Source organism: Oncorhynchus clarkii, chromosome 5, assembly GCF_045791955.1.
Source record: "Oncorhynchus clarkii lewisi isolate Uvic-CL-2024 chromosome 5, UVic_Ocla_1.0, whole genome shotgun sequence".
Taxonomy (NCBI): domain Eukaryota; kingdom Metazoa; phylum Chordata; class Actinopteri; order Salmoniformes; family Salmonidae; genus Oncorhynchus; species Oncorhynchus clarkii.
In genome coordinates, this window is record NC_092151.1 from 3,640,133 (window position 1) to 3,665,421 (window position 25,289).

Consider the following 25,289-nt stretch of genomic DNA (forward strand, 5'->3'; position numbering starts at 1 on the left):
GTGTGGAGTGGAGGAGCTGTGTGGAGTGGAGGAGCTGTGTGGAGTGGAGGAGCTGTGTGGAGTGGAGGAGCTGTGTAGAGTGGAGGAGCTGTGTGGAGGGGAGGAGCTGTGTGGAGTGGAGGAGATGTGTGGAGTGGAGGAGCTGTGTGGAGTGGAGGAGCTGTGTGGAGTGGAGCAGCTGTGTGGAGTGGAGGAGCTGTGTAGAGTGGAGGAGCTGTGTGGAGTGGAGGAGCTGTGTGGAGTGGAGCAGCTGTGTGGAGTGGAGGAGCTGTGTAGTGTGGAGGAGATGTGTGGAGTGGAGGAGCTGTGTGGAGTGGAGCAGCTGTGTGGAGTAGAGGAGCTGTGTAGAGTGGAGGAGCTGTGTGGAGTGGAGCAGCTGTGTAGAGTGGAGGAGCTGTGTGGAGTGGAGGAGCTGTGTGGAGTGGAGCAGCGTGGAGCAGCTGTGTGGAGTGGAGGAGCTGTGTGGAGTGGAGGAGCTGTGTGGAGTGGAGGAGCTGTGTAGAGTGGAGGAGCTGTGTGGAGTGGAGGAGCTGTGTGGAGGGGAGGAGCTGTGTGGAGTGGAGGAGTTGTGTGGAGTGGAGGAGCTGTGTGGAGTGGAGCAGCTGTGTGGAGTGGAGGAGCTGTGTAGAGTGGAGGAGCTGTGTGGAGTGGAGGAGCTGTGTGGTGTGGAGCAGCTGTGTGGAGTGGAGGAGCTGTGTAGAGTGGAGGAGCTGTGTAGAGTGGAGCAGCTGTGTAGAGTGGAGGAGCTGTGTGGAGTGGAGGAGCTGTGTGGAGTGGAGCAGATGTGTGGAGTGGAGGAGCTGTGTAGAGTGGAGGAGCTGTGTAGAGTGGAGCAGCTGTGTAGAGTGGAGGAGCTGTGTAGAGTGGAGCAGCTGTGTAGAGTGGAGGAGCTGTGTAGAGTGGAGGAGCTGTGTGGAGTGGAGCAGCTGTGTAGAGTGGAGCAGCTGTGTGAAGTGGAGCAGCTGTGTGGAGTGGAGCAGCTGTGTGGAGTGGAGGAGCTGTGTGGAGTGGAGGAGCTGTGTGGAGTGGAGGAGCTGTGTAGAGTGGAGCAGCTGTGTGGAGTGGAGGAGCTGTGTGGAGTGGAGGAGCTGTGTGGAGTGGAGGAGCTGTGTGGAGTGGAGGAGCTGTGTGGAGCAGCTGTGTGGAGTGGAGGAGCTGTGTAGAGTGGAGGAGCTGTGTAGAGTGGAGGAGTTGTGTAGAGTGGAGGAGCTGTGTAGTCTAACCTACTGCTATGAACACACAGTCCATTCAGCTTGTAAATGTTTGAATTTACAAGAACCCTTGGGATGTTCTGCAGTTGATTATGTGGATAAGGCCTGTTCAGGCTACGGGGCTTTAGAGCCACAACGAGGAATTTGTACGCAGTGTAACAAAACAACTACAAATTGTCAAATATTTCACAATGACCAATGAGGAATTGACTGGGCTGGCAGGTAGCCAGGCGGAGTGTTGGGGGCAGTAACCCGAAAGCTTGTTGGTTCGAATCTCCGAGGGGACTAGATGAAAAAACTGTCAGTGTGCCTTTGAGGATGGCACTTAACCCTAATTACTCCTGCAAGTCGCTCTGGATAAGAATGTATATAAATGTAATATACTAAACTAATATACTAAATACAAATGTATACTAAATGTAAAAATGAGGTCACATTACATGTATTTGCCCTTTGTTATAAAGGTGTGTAAGGGTGTATAAGGGTGTGTAAGGTGTATAAGGGTGTATAAAGGTGTGTAAGGGTGTATAAGGGTGTGTAAGGTGTATAAAGGTGTATAAGGGTGTGTAAGGGTGTGTAAGGGTGTATAAAGGTGTATAAGGGTGTGTAAGGGTGTGTAAGGTGTATAAGGGTGTATAAAGGTGTGTAAGGGTGTATAAGGGTGTGTAAGGTGTATAAAGGTGTATAAGGGTGTGTAAGGGTGTGTAAGGTGTATAAGGGTGTGTAAGGGTGTAAAAGGTTTTATTCGGGTGCATATGGGTGTATAAAGGTGTATAAGGGTGTGTAAGGTGTATAAAGGTGTGTAAGGGTGTATAAAGGTGTGTAAGGGTGTATAAGGGTGTGTAAGGTGTATAAAGGTGTATAAGGGTGTAAAAGGTTTATTCGGGTGCATATGGGTGTATAAAGGTGTATAAGGGTGTGTAAGGTGTATAAAGGTGTGTAAGGGTGTATAAGGGTGTGTAAGGTGTATAAAGGTGTGTAAGGGTGTAAAAGGTTTATACGGGTGCATATGGGTGTATAAAGGTGTATAAGGGTGTGTAAGGGTGTATAAGGGTGTGTAAGGGTGTATAAAGGTGTGTAAGGGTGTATAAGGGTGTGTAAGGTGTATAAAGGTGTGTAAGGGTGTAAAAGGTTTATACGGGTGCATATGGGTGTATAAAGGTGTATAAGGGTGTGTAAGGGTGTATAAGGGTGTGTAAGGGTGTATAAAGGTGTGTAAGGGTGTATAAGGGTGTGTAAGGTGTATAAAGGTGTGTAAGGGTGTAAAAGGTTTATACGGGTGCATATGGGTGTATAAAGGTGTATAAGGGTGTGTAAGGGTGTATAAGGGTGTGTAAGGGTGTATAAAGGTGTGTAAGGGTGTATAAGGGTGTGTAAGGTGTATAAAGGTGTGTAAGGGTGTAAAAGGTTTATACGGGTGCATATGGGTGTATAAAGGTGTATAAGGGTGTGTAAGGGTGTATAAGGGTGTGTAAGGGTGTATAAAGGTGTGTAAGGGTGTATAAGGGTGTGTAAGGTGTATAAAGGTGTGCAAGGGTGTATAAGGGTGTGTAAGGTGTATAAAGGTGTGTAAGGGTGTAAAAGGTTTATTCGGGTGCATATGGGTGTATAAAGGTGTATAAGGGTGTGTAAGGTGTATAAAGGTGTGTAAGGGTGTATAAGGGTGTGTAAGGTGTATAAAGGTGTGTAAGGGTGTAAAAGGTTTATACGGGTGCATATGGGTGTATAAAGGTGTATAAGGGTGTGTAAGGTGTATAAAGGTGTGTAAGGGTGTATAAAGGTGTGTAAGGGTGTATAAGGGTGTGTAAGGTGTATAAAGGTGTGTAAGGGTGTATAAGGGTGTATATGGGTGTAAAAGGAGTATAACAGTGTATAAAGGTGTATAAGGGTGTGTAAGGTGTATAAAGGTGTGTAAGGTGTATAAAGGTGTATAAGGGTATATAAGGTTGTATAAGAGTGTAAAGGTGTATAAGGGTGTAAAAGGTTTATACGGGTGCATATGGGTGTATAAGGGTGTATAAAGGTGTGCAAGGGTGTATAAGATGTGTAAGGGTGTATAAGGGTGTAAAGGTGTATAAGGGTGTAAAGGTGTATAAAGGTGTGTAAGGGTGTATAAGATGTTAAAGGTGTACAAGGGTGTATATTAGGCTATGTACTACCTACATAGTCTAATGTTCCCCATGTCTACATAAGTCTATATTAGGGGGTATTAATCAGGGTTAATTTTAATGTAATAATGAGCTGTAGAAATATGAATATTTTAGCAGAGAATGAGTTAAATAAAAGGGGTAATTGCGGCAGAATGTTCAGATGATTTGCAGACAACATTTTTCAAAACAGTCCGAGCAGAACGGAGCAGACATCTGGTTCTGGTTCACGGGTGGAATTACACCAACTAGGAGAAGTGTGCATACTGGGAAATTATTTCCAATTGAAATCCAGTTGGTGAAACAGAGAGACAAAAATAAAGAAATCCCACGCAGGCCTCAGGGGGTTGGCTGCAGTATGAATCATACAGGCCTCAGGGGGTTGGCTGCAGTATGAATCACACAGGCCTCAGGGGGTTGGCTGCAGTATGAATCATACAGGCCTCAGGGGGTTGGCTGCAGTATGAATCATACAGGCCTCATGGGGGTTGGCTGCAGTATGAATCACACAGGCCTCAGGGGGTTGGCTGCAGTATGAATCACACAGGCCTCAGGGTGTTGGCTGCAGTATGAATCACACAGGCCTCAGGGGGTTGGCTGCAGTATGAATCATACAGGCCTCAGGGGGTTGGCTGCAGTATGAATCATACAGGCCTCAGGGGGTTGGCTGCAGTATGAATCACACAGGCCTCAGGGGGTTGGCTGCAGTATGAATCACACAGGCCTCAGGGGGTTGGCTGCAGTATGAATCATACAGGCCTCAGGGGGTTGGCTGCAGTATGAATCATACAGGCCTCATGGGGGTTGGCTGCAGTATGAATCACACAGGCCTCAGGGGGTTGGCTGCAGTATGAATCACACAGGCCTCAGGGTGTTGGCTGCAGTATGAATCACACAGGCCTCAGGGGGTTGGCTGCAGTATGAATCATACAGGCCTCAGGGGGTTGGCTGCAGTATGAATCATACAGGCCTCAGGGGGTTGGCTGCAGTATGAATCACACAGGCCTCAGGGGGTTGGCTGCAGTATGAATCACACAGGCCTCAGGGGGTTGGCTGCAGTATGAATCATACAGGCCTCAGGGGGTTGGCTGCAGTATGAATCATACAGGCCTCAGGGGGTTGGCTGCAGTATGAATCACACAGGCCTCAGGGGGTTGGCTGCAGTATGAATCACACATGCCTCAGGGTGTTGGCTGCAGTATGAATCACACAGGCCTCAGGGGGTTGGCTGCAGTATGAATCACACAGGCCTCAGGGGGTTGGCTGCAGTATGAATCACACAGGCCTCAGGGTGTTGGCTGCAGTATGAATCACACAGGCCTCAGGGGGTTGGCTGCAGTATGAATCATACATGCCTCAGGGGGTTGGCTGCAGTATGAATCACACAGGCCTCAGGGGGTTGGCTGCAGTATGAATCAAACAGGCCTCAGGGGGTTGGCTGCAGTATGAATCATACAGGCCTCAGGGGGTTGGCTGCAGTATGAATCATACAGGCCTCAGGGGGTTGGCTGCAGTATGAATCACACAGGCCTCAGGGGGTTGGCTGCAGTATGAATCAAACAGGCCTCAGGGGGTTGGCTGCAGTATGAATCATACAGGCCTCAGGGGGTTGGCTGCAGTATGAATCACACAGGCCTCAGGGGGTTGGCTGAATCACACAGGCCTCAGGGGGTTGGCTGAATCACACAGGCCTCAGGGGGTTGGCTGCAGTATGAATCACACAGGCCTCAGGGTGTTGGCTGCAGTATGAATCACACAGGCCTCAAGGGGTTGGCTGAATCACACAGGCCTCAGGGGGTTGGCTGAATCACACAGGCCTCAGGGGGTTGGCTGCAGTATGAATCACACAGGCCTCAGGGTGTTGGCTGCAGTATGAATCACACAGGCCTCAGGGGGTTGGCTGAATCACACAGGCCTCAGGGTGTTGGCTGCAGTATGAATCACACAGGCCTCAGGGGGTTGGCTAAATCACACAGGCCTCAGGGTGTTGGCTGCAGTATGAATCACACAGGCCTCTGTACATCTCTCTGTATATCTGTATATATATCCAGAGAGAGAGGGAGGAGGGGTAGTCAGAAGAGAGAGGGAGGAGGGGTAGTCAGAGAGAGAGGGAGGAGGGGTAGTCAGAGAGAGAGGGAGGAGGGGTAGTCAGAAGAGATAGGGAGGAGGGGTAGTTAGAGGGAGAAAGAGGGGAGGGGTAGTGAGAGAGAAAGAGAGAGGCAGGAGGGGCAGTCAGAGAGAGAGAGAGGAGGGGTAGTTAGAAATAGAGAGGAAGGAGGGGTAGTCGGAGGGAGAGAGGAAGGAGGAGTAGTCAAGAAAGAGAGGAGGGGTAGTCACAGAGCGAGAGAGGAAGGAGGGGTAGTCAGAGGGAGAGAGGGGTAGTCAGAGAGAGAGAGAGGAGGGGCAGTCAAAGAGAGAGAGGAAGGAGGGGTAGTCAGAGAGAGAGAGGAAGGAGGGGTAGTCAGAGGGAGAGAGGGGGGGTAGTCAGAGAGAGAGAGAGGAGGGGCAGTCAGAGAGAGAGAGGAAGGAGGGGTAGTCAGAGGGAGAGAGGGGTAGTCAGAGAGAGAGAGGAAGGAGGGGCAGTCAAAGAGAAGAGAGGAAGGAGGGGGGTAGTCAGAGAGAGAGAAGGAAGGAGGGGTAGTCAGAGGGAGAGAGGAAGGAGGGGTAGTCACAGAGCAAGAGAGGGAGAGAGGGGTAGTCACAGAGCGAGAGAGGGAGGAGGGATAGTCAGAGGGAGAGAAGAAGGAGGGGTAGTCAAGAAAGAGAGGAGGGGTAGTCAAAGAGCAAGAGAGAGAGAGAGGAGGGTTAGTCAGGGGGAGATAGAGAGAGAGAAAGGAGGAGTAGTCAGAGGGAGAGAGGAGGGAGGGGTAGTCAGAGAGAGAGAGAAAGGAGGGGTAGTCAGAGAGAGAGAGAGAGAGAGAGAAAGGAGGGGTATGTACAGACTCAGTGAGCATAGCCATACTATTGAGAAAGGCTGCAGTAGGCAGACATGGCTCTCAAGAGAAGACTCACTGCCCACAAAATGAGGTGGAAACTGAGCTGCACTTCCTAACCTCCTGCCCAATGTATGACCATATTAGAGAGACATATTTCCCTTAGATTACACAGACCCACAAAGAATTCGAAAACAAATCCAATTCTGATAAACTCCCATATCTACTGGGTGAAATACCACAGTGTGCCATCACAGCAGCAAGATTTGTGACCTGTTGCCACAAGAAAATATCTTCTGCACAGATTCTGTCAGACCTGGGCCCTGACAGTAAATGTCAGTAAGACCAAAATAATGGTGTTCCCAAAAAATGTCCAGTTGCCAGAACCACAAATACAAATTCCATCTAGACACTGTTGCCCTAGAGCACACAAAAAACTATACATACCTTGGCCTAAACATCAGTGCCACAGGTAACTTCCACAAAGCTGTGAACGATCTGAGAGACAAGGCAAGAAGGGCATTCTATGCCATCAAAAGAAACATAAATTTCAACATACCAATTAGGACCTGGCTAAAAATACTTGAATCAGTAATAGAACCCATTGCCCTTTATGGTTGTGAGGTCTGGGGTCTGCTCACTACCCAAGACTTCACAAAATGGGACAAACACCAAATTGAGACTCTGCACACAGAATTCTGCAAAAATATCCTCCGTGTACAACGTAGAACACCAAATAATGCATGCAGAGCAGAATTGGACCGATACCCACTAATTATCAAAATCCAGAAAAGAGACGTTAAATTCTACAACCACCTAAAAGGAAGCGATTCCCAAACCTTCCATAACAAAGCCATCACCTACAGAGAGATGAACCTGGAGAAGAGTCCCCTAAGCAAGCTGGTCCTGGGGCTCTGTTCACAAACACAAACACACCCTACAGAGCCCCAGGACAACAGCACAATTAGACCCAACCAAATCATGAGAAAACAAAAAGATAATTACTTGACACATTGGAAAGAATTAACAAAAAAACAGAGCAAACTAGAATGCTATTTGTCCCTAAACAGAGAGTACACAGCGGCAGAATACCTGACCACTGTGACTGACTCAAAATTAAGGAAAGCTTTGACTATGTACAGACTCAGTGAGCATAGCCTTGCTATTGAGAAAGGCCGCCGTAGGCAGACATGGCTCTCAAGAGAAGACAGGCTATGTGCTCACTGCCCACAAAATGAGGTGGAAACTGAGCTGCACTTCCTAACCTCCTGCCCAATGTATGACCATATTAGAGAGACATATTTCCATCAGATTACACAGATCCATAAAGAATTAGAAAACAAATCAGATTTTGATAAACTCCCATATCTACTGGGTGAAATACCACAGTGTGCCATCACAGCAGCAAGATTTGTGATCTGTTGCCACGAGAAAAGGGCAACCAGTGAAGAACAAACACCATTGTAAATACAACCCATATTTATGTTTATTTATTTTCCCTTTTGTAATATTTGCACATCGTTACAACACTGTATTTGGACATAATATGACATTTGTAATGTCTGTATTCCATTGGAAGTTTTGTGAGCGTAATGTTTACTGTTCATTTTATATGGTTTATTTAACTTTTTTTAATTATCTATTTCACTTCCTTTGACAATGTATGACAATATGTTTCCCATGACAATAAAGCCCCTTAAATTGAAATGAAATTGAATTGAGAGCGAGAGTAAGGAGATGTAGTCAAAGAGTGCGAGAGGGTGGTATGAAACGAGGGTAGATCCTGGGGAGGGTAGAGAGGCGGGTGGTGTGTTGGTGAGGACAGCGAGGTGTGTATCATTACCTGCTAATGGGCTGCCCTGCAGGAGTGTGCTCCACTTCATAGCCCTGACTCCTCAGCACATCAATCACTGTGTTGTTGCCCAGGAAGTGACCTGAAATATAAACACAGTTCACTATTTCAGTCTCTGTTTCAGTCTCCCTGCGAGACACAGACAGCAGTCTAACCATGTCACTCAGTGTGCGTCACAGACGGCATGCTATTCCCTTTATAGTGCACTACTTTTAACCAGATCAACCAGATCACCATGGTCACTACATAGGGAATAGAATATGAGTAGTGAAGAGAGAGAGAGAGGAGATAAGTAGTGAAGAGAGAGAGGAGATGAGCAGTGAAGAGAGAGAGGAGATGAGTAGTGAAGAGAGAGAGAGAGGAGATAAGTAGTGAAGAGAGAGAGGAGATGAGTAGTGAAGAGAGAGAGGAGATGAGTAGTGAAGAGAGAGAGAGAGGAGATGAGTAGTGAAGAGAGAGAGGAGATGAGTAGTGAAGAAAGAGAGGAGATGAGTAGTGAAGAGAGAGAGGAGATGAGTAGTGAAGAGAGAGAGAGGAGATGAGTAGTGAAGAGAGAGAGAGAGGAGATAAGTAGTGAAGAGAGAGAGGAGATGAGCAGTGAAGAGAGAGAGGAGATGAGCAGTGAAGAGAGAGAGGAGATGAGTAGTGAAGAGAGAGAGGAGATGAGTAGTGAAGAGAGAGAGGAGATGAGTAGTGAAGAGAGAGAGAGAGGAGATGAGTAGTGAAGAGAGAGAGGAGATGAGTAGTGAAGAGAGAGAGGAGATGAGTAGTGAAGAGAGAGAGGAGATGAGCAGTGAAGAGAGAGAGGAGATGAGTAGTGAAGAGAGAGAGAGAGGAGATGAGTAGTGAAGAGAGAGAGGAGATGAGTAGTGAAGAGAGAGAGGAGATGAGTAGTGAAGAGAGAGAGAGAGGAGATGAGCAGTGAAGAGAGAGAGGAGATGAGTAGTGAAGAGAGAGAGAGAGAGGAGATGAGCAGTGAAGAGAGAGAGGAGATGAGCAGTGAAGAGAGAGAGGAGATGAGCAGTGAAGAGAGAGAGGAGATGAGCAGTGAAGAGAGAGAGGAGATGAGCAGTGAAGAGAGAGAGAGGAGATGAGTAGTGAAGAGAGAGAGAGAGAGATGAGTAGTGAAGAGAGAGAGAGAGGAGATAAGTAGTGAAGAGAGAGAGAGATGAGTAGTGAAGAGAGAGAGAGAGGAGATGAGTAGTGTACTGTACAGACTCAGTGAGCGTAGCCTTGCTACTGAGAAAGGCCATCGTAGGCAGACATGGCTCTCAAGAGAAGACAGGCTATGTGCTCACTGCCCACAAAATGAGGTGGAAACTGAGCTGCACTTCCTAACCTCCTGCCAAATGTATGACCATATGAGAGACACGTATTTCCCTCAGATTACACAGATCCACTAAGAATTAGAAAACAAACCCAATTTTGATTAACTCTCATATCTACTGGGTGAAATTCCACAGTGTGCCATCACAGCAGCAAGATTTGGGACCTGTTGCCAAAAGAAAAGGGCAACCAGTGAAGAACAAACACCATTGTAAATACAACCCATATTTATGCTTATTTAATGATCTCAGGTACAGGTGAGCCCTGGGCAGGGTTAGGGTTAGATCTCAGCTACAGGTGAGCCCTGGGGAGGGTTAGATCTCAGGTACAGGTGAGCCCTGGGCAGGGTTAGGGTTAGATCTCAGGTACAGGTGAGCCCTGGGCCGGGTTAGGGTTAGATCTCAGGTACAGGTGAGCCCTGGGCAGGGTTAGGGTTAGATCTCAGCTACAGGTGAGCCCTGGGCAGGGTTAGATCTCAGGTACAGGTGAGCCCTGGGCAGGGTTATTGTTAGATCTCAGCTACAGGTGAGCCCTGGGCAGAGTTAGGATTAGATCTCAGGTACAGGTGAGCCCTGGGCAGGGTTAGGATTAGATCTCAGCTACAGGTGAGCCCTGGGCCGGGTTAGGGTTAGATCTCAGCTACAGGTGAGCCCTGGGCAGGGTTAGGGTTAGATCTCAGGTACAGGTGAGCCCTGGGCAGGGTTAGGGTTAGATCTCAGGTACAGGTGAGCCATGGGCAGGGTTAGAGTTAGATCTCAGCTACAGGTGTGCCCTAGGCAGGGTTAGATCTCAGGTACATGTGAGCCCTGGGCAGGGTTAGTGTTAGATCTCAGCTACAGGTGAGCCCTGGGCAGGGTTAGGGTTAGATCTCAGGTACAGGTGAGCCCTGGGCAGGGTTAGGGTTAGATCTCAGGTACAGGTGAGCCCTGGGCCGGGTTAGGGTTAGAGCTCAGCTACAGGTGAGCCCTGGGCAGGGTTAGGGTTAGATCTCAGGTACAGGTGAGCCATGGGCAGGGTTAGGGTTAGATCTCAGGTACAGGTGAGCCCTGTGCAGGGTTAGGGTTAGATCTCAGCTACAGGTGAGCCCTGGGCAGGGTTAGATCTCAGGTACATGTGAGCCCTGGGCAGGGTTAGGGTTAGATCTCAGCTACAGGTGAGCCCTGGGCATAGTTAGGGTTAGATCTCAGGTACAGGTGAGCCCTGGGCAGGGTTAGTCTTAGATCTAAGCTACAGGTGAGCCCTGGGCAGGGTTCGTCTTAGATCTCAGCTACAGGTGAGCCCTGGGCAGGTTTAGGATTAGATCTCAGGTACAAGTGTGTCCTGGGCAGGGTTAGATCTCAGGTACAGATGAGCCCTGTGTAGGGTTAGGGTTAGATCTCAGGTACAGGTGAGCCCTGGGCAGGGTCAGGGTTAGATCTCAGCTACAGGAAAGCCCTGGGCAGGGTTAGGGTTAGATCTCAGGTACAGGTGAGCCCTGGGCAGGGTTAGGGATAGATATCAGGTACAGGTAAGCCCTGGGCCGGGTTAGGGTTAGATGTCAGCTACAGGTGATCCCTGGGCTGGGTTAGGGTTAGATCTCAGGTACAGGTGAGCCCTGGGCAGGGTTAGGGTTAGATCTCAGGTACAGGTGAGCCCTGGGCAGGGTTAGGGTTAGATCTCAGCTACAGGTGAGCCCTGGGCAGGGTTAGGGTTAGATCTCAGGTACAGGTGAGCCCTGGGCAGGGTTAGGGTTAGATCTCAGGTACAGGTGAGCCATGGGCAGGGTTAGGGTTAGATCTCAGGTACAGGTGAGCCCTGTGCAGGGTTAGGGTTAGATCTCAGCTACAGGTGAGCCCTGGGCAGGGTTAGATCTCAGGTACATGTGAGCCCTGGGCAGGGTTAGGGTTAGATCTCAGCTACAGGTGAGCCCTGGGCATAGTTAGGGTTAGATCTCAGGTACAGGTGAGCCCTGGGCAGGGTTAGTCTTAGATCTAAGCTACAGGTGAGCCCTGGGCAGGGTTCGTCTTAGATATCAGCTACAGGTGAGCCCTGGGCAGGGTTAGGATTAGATCTCAGGTACAGGTGTGTCCTGGGCAGGGTTAGATCTCAGGTACAGATGAGCCCTGTGTAGGGTTAGGGTTAGATCTCAGGTACAGGTGAGCCCTGGGCAGGGTCAGGGTTAGATCTCAGCTACAGGAAAGCCCTGGGCAAGGTTAGGGTTAGATCTCAGGTACAGGTGAGCCCTGGGCAGGGTTAGGGATAGATATCAGGTACAGGTAAGCCCTGGGCCGGGTTAGGGTTAGATGTCAGCTACAGGTGATCCCTGGGCAGGGTTAGGGTTAGATCTCAGGTACAGGTGAGCCCTGGGCAGGGTTAGGGTTAGATCTCAGGTACAGGTGAGCCCTGGGCAGGGTTAGGGTTAGATCTCAGGTACAGGTGAGCCCTGGGCAGGGTTAGGGTTAGATCTCAGGTACAGGTGAGCCATGGGCAGGGTTAGGGTTAGATCTCAGGTACAGGTGAGCCCTGTGCAGGGTTAGGGTTAGATCTCAGCTACAGGTGAGCCCTGGGCAGGGTTAGATCTCAGGTACATGTGAGCCCTGGGCAGGGTTAGGGTTAGATCTCAGCTACAGGTGAGCCCTGGGCATAGTTAGGGTTAGATCTCAGGTACAGGTGAGCCCTGGGCAGGGTTAGTCTTAGATCTAAGCTACAGGTGAGCCCTGGGCAGGGTTCGTCTTAGATCTCAGCTACAGGTGAGCCCTGGGCAGGGTTAGGATTAGATCTCAGGTACAGGTGTGTCCTGGGCAGGGTTAGATCTCAGGTACAGATGAGCCCTGTGTAGGGTTAGGGTTAGATCTCAGGTACAGGTGAGCCCTGGGCAGGGTCAGGGTTAGATCTCAGCTACAGGAAAGCCCTGGGCAAGGTTAGGGTTAGATCTCAGGTACAGGTGAGCCCTGGGCAGGGTTAGGGATAGATATCAGGTACAGGTAAGCCCTGGGCCGGGTTAGGGTTAGATGTCAGCTACAGGTGATCCCTGGGCAGGGTTAGGGTTAGATCTCAGGTACAGGTGAGCCCTGGGCAGGGTTAGGGTTAGATCTCAGGTACAGGTGAGCCCTGGGCAGGGTTAGGGTTAGATCTCAGCTACAGGTGAGCCCTGGGCAGGGTTAGATCTCAGGTACAGGTGTGTCCTGGGCAGGATTAGATCTCAGGTACAGATGAGCCCTGGGTAGGGTTAGGGTTAGATCTCAGCTACAGGTGAGCCCTGGGCAGAGTTAGGGTTAGATCTCAGGTACAGGTGAGCCCTGTGCAGGGATAGGGTTAGATCTCAGCTACAGGTGAGCCCTGGACAGGGTTAGATCTCAGCTACAGGCAACTAGCATGATGAGTAATGAAGGTAATGTCTCAGGTTGGCTGTTCATCATGTTAAAAGGAAGGAAGCCACAGGACAGGAAGACCGGAAGATACTAACTATTGCTGTAGGTTGGCCTGTGGGTTACCCTGTTCCCAGACTGACTAGCCTGTGGGTTACCCTGACCTCAGACGGACTAGCCTGTGGGTTACACTGATCCCAGACTGACTAGCCTGTGGGTTACACTGACCTCAGACTGACTAGCCTGTGGGTTACACTGACCTCAGACTGACTAGCCTGTGGGTTACACTGACCTCAGACTGACTGGCCTGTGGGTTACACTGATCCCAGACTGACTAGCCTGTGGGTTACACTGACCTCAGACTGACTAGCCTGTGGGTTACACTGACCTCAGACTGACTAGCCTGTGGGTTACACTGACCTCAGACTGACTAGCCTGTGGGTTACACTGATCCCAGACTGACTAGCCTGTGGGTTACACTGATCCCAGACTGACTAGCCTGTGGGTTACACTGACCTCAGACTGACTAGCCTGTGGGTTACACTGATCCCAGACTGACTAGCCTGTGGGTTACACTGATCCCAGACTGACTAGCCTGTGGGTTACACTGACCTCAGACTGACTAGCCTGTGGGTTACACTGATCCCAGACTGACTAGCCTGTTGGTTACACTGACCTCAGACTGACTAGCCTGTGGGTTACCCTGACCTCAGACTGACTAGCCTGTGGGTTACCCTGACCTCAGACTGACTAACCTGTGGGTTACCCTGACCTCAGACTGACTAGCCTGTGGGTTACCCTGACCTCAGACTGACTAGCCTGGGGGTTACACTGATCCCAGACTGACTAGCCTGTGGGTTACACTGATCCCAGACTGAATAGCCTGTGGGTTACACTGATCCCAGACTGACTAGCCTGTTGGTTACACTGACCTCAGACTGACTAGCCTGTGGGTTACCCTGACTCCCTCCCTCTCTCTCTCTCTCTCTCTCTCTCTCTCTCTCTCTCTCTCTCTCTCTCCTCTCCCCATCTGAAGGATAATTAGTATTATTAATTAATTAATTATTAATTAGTCTAGCAAAACTAAAGCAGCCTCTCTCTGTTGGCCCCTCGGTTAGCAGAGAGCATGTTGTCACGTACCCAGAGTGTCTTTACTGAGTCCAGGAGAGGAAACAGACCATTATTATGGACAAGAGCAAGTGGTGCCAAAGTCAATCCAGAAAACACCCCACCATTCTGATGGTCGACTCACGACACAGAAAACACCCCACCATTCTGATGGTCGACTCACATGACACAGAAAACACCCCACCATTCTGATGGCCGACTCACATGACACAGATGAGATGGTGAAGTTAAGGAGAAGCCAAGCTAAAAGGTTTCATTCAAAACTTCACATGACACAGATGAGATGGTGAAGTTAAGGAGAAGCCAAGCTAAAAGGTTTCATTCAAAACTTCCCTGAGTACAAGAGATTTGAACCTCTCTCTGAACCTAAATCTCTCTGAATCTCTCTGAATCTCTCTCTCTCTCTCTCTCTCTCTCTCTCTCTCTCTCTCTCTCTCTCTCTCTCTCTCTCTCTCTCTCTCTCTCTCTCTCTCTCTCTCTCTCTCTCTCTCTCTCTCTCTCTCTCTCTCTCTCTCTCTCTCTCTCTCTCTCTCTCTCTCTCTCTCTCTCTCTCTCTCTCTCTCTCTCTCTCTCTCTCTCTCTCTCTCTCTCTCTCTCTCTCTCTCTCTCTCTCTCTCTCTCTCTCTCTCTCTCTGGGCTTTATTGGCATGGAAAACACATGTTAACATTGCCAAAACAAGTGGAGTAGATAATAAACAAAAGTGAAATAAACCATATAAAATTAACAGTAAACATTACACTCACAGAAGTTCCAAAAGAATAAAGACATTTTCAAATGTCATATTATGTATATATACAGTGTTGTAACGATGTGCAAATAGTTAAAGTACAAAAGGGAAAATAAATAAACATAAATATGGGTTGTATTTACGATGGTGTTTGTTCTTCACTGGTTGCCCTTTTCTTGTGGCAACAGGTCACAAATCTTGCTGCTGTGATGTCACACTGTGGAATTTCACCCAGTAGATATGGGAGTTAATCAAAATTGGATTTGTTTTCTAATTCTTTATGGATCTGTGTAACCTGAGGGAAATATGTCTCTCTAATATGGTCATACTGTCACGCCCTGGCCTTAGTATTCTGTGTTTTCGTTATTATTTTGGTTAGGCCAGGGTGTGACATGGGGATTCATGTGGTTCGTTTTGTCTGGGGTTGTTTGTAGTTATGGGATTGTGTTTAGAGTAGTACTCAAGGTAAGTCTATGATTGCCTAGAGTGGTTCTCAATCAGAGGCAGGTGTTTATTGTTGTCTCTGATTGGGAACCATATTTAGGCAGCCATATTCTTTAGGTATCTTGTGGGTGATTGTTCCTGTCTCTGTGTTTGTTTGCACCAGTATAGGGCTGTTTAGGGTTTCCATGGTTATTGTTTTGTATTATGTTTGAGGTTTTTCTTTATTAAAGAACATGAACACCAACTACGCCGCGTTTTTGTCCGATCCTCTTCAGAGGAGGAGGAGGAGGAAGAGAACCGTTACACATACGTTGGACAGGAGGTTAGGAAGTGCAGCTCAGTTTCCACCTCATTTTGTGGGCAGTGAGCACATAGCCTGTCTTCTCTTGAGAGCCATGTCTGCCTACGGCGGCCTTTCTCAATAGCAAGGCTATGCTCACTGAGTCTGTACATAGTCAAAGCTTTCCTTAATTTTGGGTCAGTCACAGTGGTCAGGTATTCTGCCACTGTGTACTCTCTGTGTAGGGCCAAATAGCATTCTTGTTTGCTCTGTTTTTTTGTTAATTCTTTCCAATGTGTCAAGTAATTATCTATTTGTTTTCTCATGATTTGGTTGGGTCTAATTGTGCTGCTGTCCTGGGGCTCTGTAGGGTGTGTTTGTGTTTGTGAACAGAGCCCCAGGACCAGCTTGCTTAGGGGACCAGGTTAATTTATCTGTAGGTGATGGCTTTGTTATGGAAGCAAATAGCTTCCTTTTAGGTAGTTGAAGACTCTTTTCTGGATTTTGATAAATGTATCATTTTGATAATTAGTATCGGTCTAATTCTCTCTAATTCTCTCTCCTCCCTTTAACCCTCCCTCTCCCTGGCTAGATGAACAAGAGACATGAACCTCTCTCTCTCCCTCTCTCTGTCCTCCCCCTCTCCTCTCTCTCTCTCTCCTCCCTCGCTCTCTCTCTCTCTCTCTCTCTCCTCCCTCTCTCTCTTTGTCTCTCTCTCCTCCCTCTCTCTCTGTCTCTCTCTCCTCCCTCTCTCTCTGTCTCTCTCCTCCCTCTCTCTCTCCTCACGCTCTCCCTCTCTCTCCTCCCTCCCTCTCTCTCTCCTCCCACACTCTCTCCTCCCTCTCTCTCTCCCTCTCTCTCGGTCTCTCTCCTCCCTCTCTCCTCCCTCGCTCTCTCTCTCTGTCTCTCCTCCCTCTCCCTCTCTCTCTCTCCTCCCTCTCTCTGTCTCTCTCTCTTCTCTCTCCTCTCTCTCTCTCTCTCCTCCCTCTCTCTCCTCCCTCTCTCTGTGTGCGTGCAGGCTATTTACTGGTAGTAATATCCAAGAAAGTGGCACACCAGTCACTGCTACATGTTCACTAAAACAGCAGCATCCTTCCTACCAATAATTAAAACATATAGCGAGTCTTAAAATGTCATGTTTTTCTATACAGCAATATTTATATTTAAAATTGTAACCGGTCAGAGTAGCAGTTCCCAAAACATTACTCAGCAACTAAATAAAACAATAATCGCCAGCCAGCCAGTGTGTGTGTGTGTGTGTGTGTTTGTTAGTGCAGTACATCATCCTGTCAGCCAGTGTGTGTGTGTGTTTGTGTTAGTGCAGTACATCATCCTGTCAGCCAGTGTGTGTGTGTGCACGTGTGTGTGTGTGTTTGTGTTAGTGCAGTACATCATCCTGTCAGCCAGGGTGTGTGTGTGTGTGTGTGTGTGTGTGTGTGTGTTTGTGTCTGTGTGTGTGTTTGTGTTAGTGCATTACATCATCCTGCCAGCCAGTGTGTGTGTGTATATGTGTATGTGTGTGTGTGTGTTTGTTTGTGTTAGTGCAGTACATCATCCTGCCAGTCAGTGCAGCTATTGATGTGCTCCCGTCCTTCATAGCTAGGTATTCCATACACACAGTCAGACCATAATCACTTCAGCCCGCTGGAGAATTAAGACACAACCCTTCATTAGTTTCTCAGCCAAATGGTCATTCATTGAAATTACCAATAGTTCAGATGCCACTAGAGACTAGCCTGGCCAGCTGGGTGGAGGTGGAGAGGCCACTTGGGACTAGCCTGGCCAGCTGGGTGGAGGTGGAGAGGCCACTTGGGACTAGCCTGGCCAGCTGGGTGGAGGTGGAGAAGCCACTAGGGACTAGCCTGGCCAGCTGGGTGGAGGTGGAGAGGCCACTAGAGACTAGCTTGGTCAGCTGGGTGGAGAAGCCACTAGGGACTAGCCTGGCCAGCTGGGTGGAGGTGGAGAGGCCACTAGAGACTTGCCTGGCCAGCTGGGTGGAGGTGGAGAGGCCACTAGAGACTAGCCTGGCCAGCTGGGTGGAGGTGGAGAGGCCACTAGAGACTAGCCTGGCCAGCTGGGTGGAGGTGGAGAGGCCACTAGAGACTAGCTTGGCCAGCTGGGTGGAGAAGCCACTAGGGACTAGCCTGGCCAGCTGGGTGGAGGTGGAGAGGCCACTAGAGACTTGCCTGGCCAGCTGGGTGGAGGTGGAGAGGCCACTAGAGACTAGCCTGGCCAGCTGGGTGGAGGTGGAGAGGCCACTAGAGACTAGCCTGGCCAGCTGGGTGGAGAGGCCACTAGAGACTAGCTTGGCTAGCTAGGTGGAGGTGGAGAGGCCACTAGAGACTAGCCTGGCCAGCTGGGTGGAGGTGGAGAGGCCACTAGGGACTAGCTTGGCCAGCTAGGTGGAGGTGGAGAAGCCACTAGGGACTAGCTTGGCCAGCTAGGTGGAGGTGGAGAGGCCACTAGAGACTAGCCTGGCCTGCTGGGTGAAGGTGGATAGGCCACTAGAGACTAGCCTGGCCAGCTGGGTGGAGGTGGAGATGCCACTAGAGACTAGCCTGGCCAGCTGGGTGGAGGTGGAGAGGCCACTAGAGACTAGCCTGGCCAGCTGGGTGGAGGTGGAGAGGCTACTAGAGACTAGCCTGGCCAGCTGGGTGGAGGTGGAGAAGCCACTAGGGACTAGCCTGGCCAGCTGGGTGGAGGTGGAGAGGCCACTAGAGACTAGCCTGGCCAGCTGGGTGGAGGTGGAGAGGTCACTAGAGACTAGCTTGGCCAGCTGGGTGGAGGTGGAGAGGCCACTAGAGACTAGCCTGGCCAGCTGGGTGGAGGTGGAGAGGCCACTAGAGACTAGCTTGGCCAGCTAGGTGGAGAGCAGAGCAGGGTGCAGTGAGCTGTGCTGTCATGTCATGAATGATTGCTACGTTAGTGTAGCACCAGCCAGTTTGGACAGTGTCGTCACAGTACTGGGTAGGTAAGTTAGGTATTTGTGCTGTTAAACCCTAGAAATGGAATTACTAGAATGGAAAACACAGTAATTTGGTACGTTATATAGATTGTATATCTATGGCTCATACCCACACTGCTTCCAGCCCTAATCCTAGGCAGGCACTTAGACCAGGCACATCAGACAGCTGGAGCCAGCCCAGCCCTCTTACAGCCCAGCCCTCTCTCAGACCAGCCCTCTCTAAGCCCAGCCCTCTCTCAGACCAGGCCGAGGTGTGGTTTGATTTCCGAGGGATAACGCCTTTGGCTGGGTCAAAATGTCAACATAAGTCCTCCCTCAGCCCCGGAGCCTGCTGACAACTGAGTAAACAACTCTAACGGTTGGGAGACAGGGCTAGGGAGACAGGGCGAGGGAGACAGGGCCAGGGCGACTGAGAGAGGGCCAGGGAGACAGGACCAGGGAGACAGGGACAGGGAGACTGAGACAGGGCCAGGGAGACAGGGCCAGGGAGACTGAGACAGGGCCAGGGAGACTGAGAAAGGGCCAGGGAGACTGAGAAAGGGCCAGGGAGACTGAGACAGGGAGACTGAGACAGGGCCAGGGAGACAGGGCCAGGGAGACAGAGCCAGGGAGACAGGGCCAGGGAGACTGAGACAGGGCCAGGGAGACTGAGACAGGGCCAGGGAGACTGAGACAGGGCCAGGGAGACTGAGACAGGGCCAGGGAGACAGGGCCAGGGAGACTGAGACAGGGCCAGGGAGACTGAGACAGGGCCAGGGAGACAGGGACAGGGAGACTGAGACAGGGGGACACGGACAGGGAGACTGAGGCAGGGCCAGGCAGTAGGGCCACTGGCCATTAGAGAGGTGTGTCAGGGGGCTGAAATAGGTCAAAGGTGACCAGGAGGATCACCTCCCAACCCCCCCTCCCCTATCCTATCCTCCCCTCACCCCTCCCAACCCCCCCCTCCCCTCCCAACACCCCTCCCAATCCCCCCTCCCTCTATCCTCCCCTCCCAACCCCCCCCCCTCCCTCTATCCTCCCCTCCACACCACTAAACACCCCTAAGGCAACACGTTCCACAACTGATCCCCTTATTTGTCAATGGTAGGGTGTGTGTGTGTGAGTGTGTTGGTCAGAGTGCAGACTCTACGAAGCTGTCGTCAGACTGGGATGGTTCCCACAGCCAGAGAGCCAGGAAAAGTATGTGGTGTGTTTTAAGCATGAATAAGTACATTGGATAAGGCTATAGACTTAAATACCAATATTTATTTAACCTTTATTTAACTAAGAAAGTCTGTTAAGAACAAATTCTTATTTTAAAATGACGGCCTACCCAAGCCAAACCCTCCCCTAGCCAGTATAACGCTGGGCCAATTGTGCGCCACCCTATGGGACTCCCGATCACGGCCCGGTTGTGATACAGCCCGGGATCAAACCAGGGTCCTGTAGTGACACCTGTAGCACTGAGAGACAGTACCTTAGTTAGACCGCTGCACCACTCGGGAGCCACTCGGGAGCCACTCGGGAGCCACTCGGGAGCCACTCGGCAGCCACTCGGGAGCCACTAGGGAGCCACTCGGGAGCCACTCGGGAGCCACACCTGTCTATATAAGGTCACACAGTTGACAGTGCATGTCAGAGCAAAAACCAAGACATGAGGTCTGTGACAGGATTGTGTCGAGGCACAGATTTGGGGAAGGGTACCAAAACATTTCTGCAGCATTGAAGGTCCCCAAGAACACAGTGGCATCCATCATTCTTAAATGGAAGAAGTTTGGAACCACCAAGACTCCTAAAGCTGGGCAACCGGGAAGGAGAGCCTTGGTCAGGGAGGTGACCAAGAACCCGATGGTCAATTTGACAGAGCTCCAGAGTTCCTCTGTAATCTCAGTCTAAGGCACTGCATCTCAGTGCTAGTGGCATCACAACAGACACCCTGGTTCGAATCCAGACTGTATCACAACCGGCCATGATTGGGAGTGGGGTGGGGTAGGGTGGGACAGGATAGGGTGGGGTAGGGTAGGATAGGGTAGGATAGTGTGGGGTGGGGTAGGGTGGGGTATGAAAATGATAGGATGGGGTAGGGTGGGGTAGGAAAATGATAGGATGGGGTAGTATAGGGTGGGGTGGGGTAGGGTGGGGTAGGGTGGGATAGGGTGGGGAGGGAGGGATAGGATAGGGTAGGGTAGGAAAGGGGGGGTAGGGTAGGACAGGATAGGGTGGGGTAGGGTGGGACAGGATAGGGTGGGGAGGGGTAGGGCGGGGTAGGATAGGGTGGGGAGGGGTAGGATAGGGTGGGGAGGGATAGGATAGGGTAGAGTATATGTTGCAACCTTGCTCTCCAACCAAGGAGCTGAATTGAGGAGCTGACGGAGGTGAAAAGGAGGACAGGGGAAGTTGACAGTGCCTCTAAAAGTAATACCAGCGGTTTGTCCCTTATCCTTAATCAGGGGTTCTTCTCTAAATTAACATGGAAGACACCAACTGTCTCTGGCCTGTTTCCTCGGGCTAATTGTGAGGGTAGCTCCTATATAAAGACCAGCTAAAGGAGTGAAGCTCAGGACTGAGCCAAACACAACATGTTGTTGTGGTGTTTCTAGTCTGTAGTAATGAATTACTTCAAAACCAATGACTTCCTCACAAACTGGGGAAGTTCAGAAGTCAATGTCAGCACCTGAGAGATTTGGTAGTTTAGGGGAGAAAATGATTGATAAGATAGTGTCGGGCAGAGTTCTGTTACTAGTTCTGTATATTTAGGACAGGATACTGTAACAAGTCCTGTATATTTAGGACAGGATACTGTAACAAGTCCTGTATATTTAGGACAGGATACTGTAACAAGTCCTGTATACATAGGACAGGATACTGTAACAAGTCCTGTATATTTAGGACAGGATACTGTAACAAGTCCTGTATATTTAGGACAGGATACTGTAACAAGTCCTGTATATTTAGGACAGGATACTGTAACAAGTCCTGTATATTTAGGACAGGATACTGTAACAAGGCCTGTATATTTAGGACAGGATACTGTAACAAGTCCTGTATATTTAGGACGGGATACTGTAACAAGTCCTGTATATTTAGGACAGGATACTGTAACAAGTCCTGTATATTTAGGACAGGATACTGTAACAAGTCCTGTATACATAGGACAGGATACTGTAACAAGTCCTGTATACATAGGACAGGATACTGTAACAAGTCCTGTATATTTAGGACAGGATACTGTAACAAGTCCTGTATATTTAGGACAGGATACTGTAACAAGTCCTGTATATTTAGGACAGGGTACTGTAACAAGTCCTGCATATTTAGGACAGGATACTGTAACAAGTCCTGTATACATAGGACAGGATACTGTAACAAGTCCTGTATACATAGGACAGGATACTGTAACAAGTCCTGTATATTTAGGACAGGATACTGTAACAAGTCCTGTATACATAGGACAGGATACTGTAACAAGTCCTGTATACATAGGACAGGATACTGTAACAAGTCCTGTATATTTAGGACATGATACTGTAACAAGTCCTGTATATTTAGGACAGGATACTGTAACAAGTCCTGTATATTTAGGACAGGATACTGTAACAAGTCCTGTATATTTAGGACAGGATACTGTAACAAGTCCTGTATATTTAGGACAGGATACTGTAACAAGTCCTATATATTTAGGACAGGATACTGTAACAAGTCCTGTATATTTAGGACAAGATACTGTAACAAGTCCTATATATTTAGGACAGGATACTGTAACAAGTCCTGTATATTTAGGACAGGATACTGTAACAAGTCCTGTATATTTAGGACAGGATACTGTAACAAGTCCTGTATATTTAGGACAGGATACTGTAACAAGTCCTGTATACATAGGACAGGATACTGTAACAAGTCCTGTATACATAGGACAGGATACTGTAACAAGTCCTGTATATTTAGGACAGGATACTGTAACAAGTCCTGTATATTTAGGACAGGATACTGTAACAAGTCCTGTATATTTAGGACAGGGTACTGTAACAAGTCCTGCATATTTAGGACAGGATACTGTAACAAGTCCTGTATACATAGGACAGGATACTGTAACAAGTCCTGTATACATAGGACAGGATACTGTAACAAGTCCTGTATATTTAGGACAGGATACTGTAACAAGTCCTGTATACATAGGACAGGATACTGTAACAAGTCCTGTATACATAGGACAGGATACTGTAACAAGTCCTGTATATTTAGGACATGATACTGTAACAAGTCCTGTATATTTAGGACAGGATACTGTAACAAGTCCTGTATATTTAGGACAGGATACTGTAACAAGTCCTGTATATTTAGGACAGGATACTGTAACAAGTCCTGTATATTTAGGACAGGATACTGTAACAAGTCCTATATATTTAGGACAGGATACTGTAACAAGTCCTGTATATTTAGGACAGGATACTGTAACAAGTCCTGTATATTTAGGACAGGATACTGTAACAAGTCCTGTATATTTAGGACAGGATACTGTAACATCAGCTGGAGTCATAATATAATGTTTCTAAATAAACAACGTTCTCTCCTCCTGCAAAAAAATGTTATCAGACAGAATCGAGTGGAACGCTTTAGCCTGATCAGATTTTCCGACGTCAAACTGCCAGTCATCATCTATACAGGCAGGTCTTTATCAGACCATTGAACAGGTGAGAGACCCAGTGATATGAATGACACACCGTTGACATGGCTGTGTGGTAATGAAAGCCCCTGTATGTCAGACTGAGAGCAGAGACAGGCCCTATTCCAGAGTCTCTTTCCAGTCCTGTCATCCATGGTGAGAGGTAGCAGAGAGGTATGTGTGTCCCCATACGGGAGAGAGCGATAAAGATTCAGTCATTTTGAATTCAATGCAATAAGGAACTGCGAAGGGGAAAAGGCATGTTGAACAATAGAGAAATTTGAAGCCCTGAGATGCAGAGGTGTGATAGGAGAGGGGGCATGACAAAAAACACTTTACCACACACCAGAGCAATCAGGTTTCAGATCAAATGCTCCACAAAGAAAGACCACACAAGGTGTAAGGTCTGCCTGAGACGACAGGACTGTTTGTTCGTCCACTTCGGGGAAAAGTCTGAAAATGAACTACTTACTGGAAATTAAAGTTACAATCGGAGGGAAAAATGTGGATTAAAACATGCCTGGTGAAATTAATGGACCACTTTGTTGTTCTTAGTCATGTAGAGACTTCTTAGTCATGTAGAGACTTCTTAGTCATAGGGAGTAGAGACTTCTTAGTCATAGGGAGTAGAGACTTCTTAGTCATAGGGAGTAGAGACTTCTTAGTCATAGGGAGTAGAGACTTCTTAGTCATAGGGAGTAGAGACTTCTTAGTCATAGGGAGTAGAGACTTCTTAGTCATAGGGAGTAGAGACTTCTTAGTCATAGGGAGTAGAGACTTCTTAGTCATAGGGAGTAGAGACTTCTGTTCACAGTGAACAGTTGGGAATGTGTCTACCTGATTTAGGGGACACAGTGAACTGTTGGGAATGTGTCTACCTGATTTAGGGGACACAGTGAACTGTTGGGAATGTGTCTACCTGATTTAGGGGACAGTTGGGAATGTGTCTACCTGGTTTAGGGGACACAGGGAACAGTTGGGAATGTGTCTACCTGATTTAGGGGACACAGTGAACAGTTGGGAATGTGTCTACCTGATTTAGGGGACAGTTGGGAATGTGTCTACCTGATTTAGGGGACAGTTGGGAATGTGTCTACCTGGTTTAGGGGACACAGTGAACAGTTGGGAATGTGTCTACCTGATTTAGGGGACAGTTGGGAATGTGTCTACCTGATTTAGAGGACAGTTGGGAATGTGTCTACCTGATTTAGGGGACAGTTGGGAATGTGTCTACCCGATTTAGGGGACAGTTGGGAATGTGTCTACCTGGTTTAGGGGACACAGGGAACAGTTGGGAATGTGTCTACCCGATTTAGGGGACAGTTGGGAATGTGTCTACCTGGTTTAGGGGACACAGGGAACAGTTGGGAATGTGTCTACCCGATTTAGGGGACACAGTGAACTGTTGAGTGTTTGTTGCCACACGGTACTGGTTCGGTTTAGTTCGTTTCACGTTTATTGTTTTGTAGTGTTCAGTTTATGTCTTTAAATAAATGTTATGGACAATATAATAATAACCAATATAATAATAACCAATATAATAATAACCAATATAATAATAACCAAGTCCTGGACCTATAGACAATATAATAATAACCAAGATAATAATAACCAAGACCTGAACCTATAGACAATATAATAATAACCAAGTCCTGGACCTATAGACAATATAATAATAACCAATATAATAATAACCAATATATACTAATAACCAAGTCCTGGACCTATAGACAATCTAATAATAACCAAGTCCTGGACCTATAGACAATATAATAATAACCAAGATAATAATAACCAATATAATAATAACCAAGATAATAATAACCAATATAATAATAACCAAGACCTGGACCTATAGACAATATAATAATAACCAAGTCCTGGACCATAGACAATATAATAATAACCAATATAATAATAACCAGGTCCTGGACCTATAGATAATATAATAATAACCAAGTCCTGGACCTATAGACAATATAATAATAACCAAGTCCTGGACCTGTATAATAATAACCAAGTCCTGGACCTATAGATAATATAATAATAACCAAGTCCTGGACCAATAGACAATATAATAATAACCAAGTCCTGGACCTGTAGATATTATAATAATAACCAAGTCCTGGACCTATAGATAATATAATAATAACCAAGTCCTGGACCTATAGACAATATAATAATAACCAATATAATAATAACCAAGTCCTGGACCTATAGACAATATAATAATAACCAAGACCTGGACCTATAGATAATATAGTAATAACCAAGTCCTGGACC

The 25,289-nt window shown here is 48.2% G+C and overlaps 1 protein-coding gene across 1 annotated transcript in view; it reads right to left on the reverse strand.

The window, feature by feature from the left end:
- Positions 1-25,289, reverse strand: part of LOC139409826 (metalloprotease TIKI1-like) — a 134,353-nt gene that overhangs the window by 20,624 nt on the left and 88,440 nt on the right. Inside the window, exon 5 of the mRNA XM_071155212.1 lies at positions 8,135-8,225. Coding sequence (XP_071011313.1) covers positions 8,135-8,225 — 91 coding nt within the window. The remainder of the gene's footprint in view (positions 1-8,134; positions 8,226-25,289) is intronic.